The sequence below is a fragment of the Coptis chinensis genome, chromosome 9 (genome assembly GCF_015680905.1).
Source record: "Coptis chinensis isolate HL-2020 chromosome 9, ASM1568090v1, whole genome shotgun sequence".
NCBI classification, from domain to species: domain Eukaryota; kingdom Viridiplantae; phylum Streptophyta; class Magnoliopsida; order Ranunculales; family Ranunculaceae; genus Coptis; species Coptis chinensis.
In genome coordinates, this window is record NC_141464.1 from 40870396 (window position 1) to 40876003 (window position 5608).

Consider the following 5608-nt stretch of genomic DNA (forward strand, 5'->3'; position numbering starts at 1 on the left):
GCAGAGATGGATTAGGGCAACTAACAAGCTACTGGAAGTGAGAATATCTCATGTATACAGAGACGCAAAGTGACGCAGCAGCCAAGAAGGAAAGGGTTAGTTAGTGTTACCCCCACTAGATAAGCCAATTAGAATTTCCCCCACAAGATGGGAAATTAGGGTCTTCCCCCCCAATACACACAAAAAAACACGGTGAACTCAAATTGACTTTTTTTTTGAAGAAGACCCTCATTTCCCCATCTAGTATCTAGTGGGGGGAAATCCTAATTGGCTCATCTAGTGTGGGGAAGGGGTAATACTAGTTAACCCATAAGGAATTACATCTGCCCAAAGGTGTATCGCTCTCATAGAATCTATTTTAAGTTTGCTTGAACTGTTCTAAGAGTTTGTTGTAAAGGGCTCTTCCCTGCACTCTGTTACATTCTTTCTCTAAATCATTACAAACATACCTTACCTGCGTGCAATAAAAAAAATGTGGAAAGTAAAGTAGTTCGAATTTCAGCTTTTTATGGTATAGATGCTTATCTGTTGCCAAAAACTCATATTCAATTTGGCTTCTTCAAGTTCACGACTCTATTCTTGGCTTTGTTTTCTTGTTGATGACCTAATATCAGCTACTGGTAATTGAGAGTTGAGACAGGGAGAGTCCTTGACAAGGATCCCTTGTATCTTCTAGTCCAATGTTGTTTGTTCTCTTTCTACTACTATAATCTCCATGTGAATCACTAACTTCTTTTGAAACACTCAGAAGCTTGGTCATCTCAACCCTCCAGTTTGAGCTCTTTATATAAACTCAATGAAAGATGAGGCATTTTACTTCAGGATGTAACTGGAAAAAAATTAATAAATTTTTATGAATGTTATATCAATAATCAGACAAGACAATATAGAACAAAAAGTAAATTAAAATAAATTCGAAACCCAACATAGACATGCTTGTAATATATCTGCAGTAAGCCAGTAATTCAAATTCTCACCCCGCCCTCACCAAGGAGATAATGTTCTAGTTGTTGTGACGCAGACGATGATGAGAGGGGACAATGTGATCGAGAGAGAAGAAAGGGAAGTAGGAGAGGGGAAAAGACGAGTGGAAGTATGCTTAGTGCTAGAGAGTTGAGAACGGTGATGGACTGACGGAGAAGATGTTGACAGAAAACAAGAAAAGTTGGGACAGATGGTGAAGTAGTCGATCAAAAAATTACATATCTTTTCGACTTTTCTCTTCCCAGCCTACTTCATTCCCTTGGTATACTTTCCACTCTAGCGAAGACTCGGTCTCCTGCCACTAGCAGTTGCAGATATAACTCATCCCCCATCTGCTATTTGTGTAGATGTTTTCACTCGTTACCCATCAGCTTAACAATACAACATAAGATTAAATTTGAAATTTAACTGAACCTGACAATCTGACATAATATCCCTGGTCTACTATTGGGTTGAGAAAATAAATGCTTAGAAGAGTTTACGTTAACAATGAAATTTATGGATGCAAGGCAGGTTAAAATACCAAACTAAGAATGTGTATCCGAACAACTAATCAAAATAAACTATGCAAGAAAAATAAGAACAAGTGCTGTCTCATGAACCGATGCCTCAGCTAGTAAAATCTTCGTTTTTTAAATCGTGGCATGACATATAAGCTTTATCCATTTATTTACCGAAGTTAGGAGCCTTTCTAGTAAGTTTGTGAATTATTCAAGTTTTAAACACAAATTTTATAAGTACAACTGCAATCGAATTATTCACGTTTTAACTTAGGAGGTCTCTTGGGAGAAAGGGCCCAAAATTACAATGCATGTCTGTCATAAAAAAGTGACTGACACTCTTCTTCCTCTCTTTTCCACCCAAATCGACTCTCTTTCTCTTTCTCCTAACCGAAACTCCTCACTCAGACTCTCTTTCTCTCACCATCCCAAATCAAGTAATTATCCTCCGTCTCAAATCATACTCTCCCTCCATCATCATCTTCTTCTTCTCCATCTCTCAAATTCTAATGTCCAGTGGTGCAACCTAAAGTCGGTCACCACTGCAATGTGGTGTTCTAGGATATTTATACAAGTAAAATAATGTTAACTTCAAGAAGAAGTAAAGACACAAATGCATACACTAACGAGCACACACAAGGAAAGAAAAAGTAGGAAAGTTTCTTGAAAGAAGGGAGAAAACTAGATAATATCGTGTAACATGAAATGATATATAATATAGAGTGTTATACCTTTTTCAATAAAATCTTCAAAAGAACTTTCCACTTTTCTTGCAGGCTACAGCAGGGGGTTGAATGAGGTAACGGGTAGTGTGATAGTCGGCTTCACAATGCAAACATAATCTTGTTTTTCTTTACCTCATGGCATCAAACAAGGTAAAAACAGATTGCCAGTCTTTGTTTTCACCCACATTATCAAACAGAGCTGACATACATGACTACAAACGGGTAGTGTCAACAGACATGTTTCTGCACAAAGCTATTAAGGACAGGAAGGATTAGCATTTGAACCACATATACTGCCAGGTCCTGTAAGCAATTCAAGATATTTGGAGATTCGTAATTTACAATAAATAGCTGCTACGCAATGGAGATTTGTCCGCATAATACACTCTATCTGTTGTTCGTGAAGCTCCTCTTCTCTGTTGATTGTGAACCTTCTCTTGACTACTAACTTCAAAATATTTTGATCACAACCAGATGATCTTAAGGTCCAGCTACTGTGAATTTTCGTTTCATAAATGGTAGAAGACTGCATAGAAGGGCGTACAAGGATTTCTCTGAGGACCCTTTGAACCAAATGAAATTAAGACGATCACCCCTCTGCTACTCTTCAAATGTACAATTCACCTTCCTTACTAAACCACAGGCTGTCTGTCTAGCAGTCTGCAACATCTTACATTCAATCAACAGTCAACACTATCACTGACCTCAAAGACGAGAGTTTTAGGAAGCACTCCACACTTGGACTGGCATATATCAAGTGATGGTTTCTTCTTACAAGTAGAGCTTAGAAGACTTTTAGAAGCTAATACAAGACGCTTTCCAACTTTAATTCTTTCAATCTTGCACCCTAAAGCTCCGGGACTTGTCTCAGCAAGGGATTGGAGAGGAATTATTCTGGATGGCTTTCCACAAGTATAAACAATTGGTTTTGGAATTACAACATCTGACTCGAACGCATTTGTTTTTATCTTCAGCGGCTTATATCGCTGGCCATGATAGGATCCATTGACTTGAACCTCATCAGTAACTGCACAACTTGAAGGACCATCATATGATCTCACCTCATCAAATTCATAGAAATATCTTGTTATAAGACCTGCTACTGACACTACCTCTGACACACTCACACTAGCGGTCTCAATCGTAGGTTGACAAGTCGATTCTCCCCCTTGGTGCGAAGAATCACCTTGGGTATCCCTAGACACACATGCAGTCTTATCATACTGATTTGAAGGAGTGACATCCACGTGAAGAAACCAAGTTCCTTTAAAACCTTGAAAAGCATCCTTTAATACGACCGAATCGGGAAGGCGGTAATAATGTGATCTCTTTTTCACCTTCAAGATTGAAAAAAACATGATGACGTCTTAAAAGATATAAAAGAAAACTAGTTTTGAAGAGACAAAATGCTCCATTCACAGTCATACCATTAGTCCATTGATAATGATCTCTCCAATACTTGGGAAACATATGTAGTGCTCACTTCCAAGTTGTCCTAATAAATAAACATTTAAAGAATAATAATAATAATAATGTGTTGAAAGAAAGAAATAATTGCACATACTTTTGAGATCTCCGGCAGTCATATGTGGAGAAACACCCATGACTATGTGGGTGCTCAGACTTGTTTCCACGAAAACAGACATTTCCAATTGCTTTTTTCCGTCTTTCTTCATCAGTTTTGACTTTTTGACCCATAAATAAAAAAATTAAACTCTCACAACATTTTTCGGACTTCGAGTAGGACCCATTTGATTTACAGAGAATGGGCTTGAAGCCCATTGGCCAATTTTATTACGGAAAAAAGACACACATTTTTCTAATTGTGTCAAAAGCCCACCCGGTCCATTTTCTTGTAATATTACAAATTTGTCCTTTAAATAGAAATCAAAATTAGACCGATAGATCAAAAAATCCCTAGTTCCCCAAATTAAACCCAAATTTCAAAATGAATAATCGTAATGAAGAAAAAAATAACAATTCAAGTGATCATGTGCAAGCAAACACAAAATCAACTCCATAAAAAGGACAACCAGACGGCAAAAAGGTTAGAACCCAAATTTCATTGATAGTTTCACCAGTTTGATATACTAGGATTTTCATTTTATGAAAAATTGGAAATAAATTAGTTAAAACATGATGAATGTATTCACTGCAACATGAGTGTTGCATCAAATATACTAGGTAACATGAGTGTTGTAGTGTCAAATCCGACTTCAACATGAGTGTTTGGATCGAATGTAAAATGAATATAGTTTGAGGTTTAAATTAGTGATGCTTGTTTGAGTTTTGAGGCATGTTTTCCACTAAAACATCCATGTTACAGTAAAAAAAATACTACAACATGAATGTTGTAGTGGAAATTTGTTGAAACAAGCTATTAAATCATTAATTTTCTTTCAGGTTATGCTGTAAGGGAAGGTAAGGAAGGCCGATGTTGTTGGAAAATCTAAATCTAAACTGAGCCTTCCCAAACGAAGTAAGGATACAACTACCTCAACAAGTGTAAACCTAAAAACAAAAGGCAAAGAAAAGGTAGAGGAGAAGGGTAAACAAAATTTGGTGAAAAGTGAGTTGTTGAGTTATAGGTCCAAATTTGAAAGTCAATGGTTAAGATTGTGGATTTGATTAGAGGCTTACATAACGGAAGTGCATAAGGAAAAAAATGATGGATACACCTTTTGCAAGTCTTTTTAGTGTCTTTATTGATAATAGGTTGAATGTTAAGACTATAATAAAAGCAAACATTGATGTTTGTTCAGTTTTTGGAGGCATACTTTCGGGGAGTAGATGATGAGTTTTGTGTTGGGGGTAAGATTGTTAGATTTACCCCGGAAGACGTTGCGTTGATTTTTGGGTTGCCTTTGAAAGAGGAAACTGTCGTGTTGTCCAAAAAGTGTAGGAAAGAGTAACAAGTTGGAGTTTATAAAGACCTAGTTTGGAAGAGAGGATGAAATCAAATTGTTAGGAGTAAAGAATGAGATTACAAGTATTGTAAAGAAGATTAGGATGGAAGACGATATTGTGAGGTTGATGTTCCTATATTTGACTACGACAATCTTCTTCCCGAACCCAACAAGAATCAATTGGTCATTTGTTCCACATATTGAAGATTTAAATGGGATGAGAAGAATCTCATGGCCAAAAGTAATCCATGCAGAGTTGATGGATTAGATAAGACGTAAAAGGAACAAGCTTTCGACGGTTTCTGGTTGTCTGGTTGCACTTTTGGTAGGTTTCGCTTTGTTTTGCAAATGAATTTTATTTCTAATACAATCCCTTTTGCTAATACTTTTGTTTCAAATTGCAGTATTGGTTGTGTGAGCATACAAAGATAATCACACCAATAGATGTATTTGAATATGTCGAGCCTAGAGTTTGTAAGTGGAGCTTGGACGT

At 36.8% G+C, this 5608-nt stretch overlaps 1 protein-coding gene across 1 annotated transcript; it reads right to left on the reverse strand.

Annotated features, from left to right (window-relative positions):
* Nucleotides 1-324: 324 nt before the first annotated feature.
* Nucleotides 325-3905, reverse strand: LOC147476004 (uncharacterized). The gene is made up of 4 exons (XM_086583994.1): nucleotides 3774-3905; nucleotides 3637-3704; nucleotides 2216-3546; nucleotides 325-829 (listed from the first exon to the last, which is right to left on the reverse strand). The coding sequence occupies exons 1-3, from the start codon at nucleotides 3883-3885 to the stop codon at nucleotides 2890-2892; spliced, it is 837 nt and encodes a 278-aa protein (XP_086440120.1). The 5' UTR covers nucleotides 3886-3905; the 3' UTR covers nucleotides 325-829; nucleotides 2216-2889.
* Between the last annotated feature and the right edge of the window lie 1703 nt (nucleotides 3906-5608).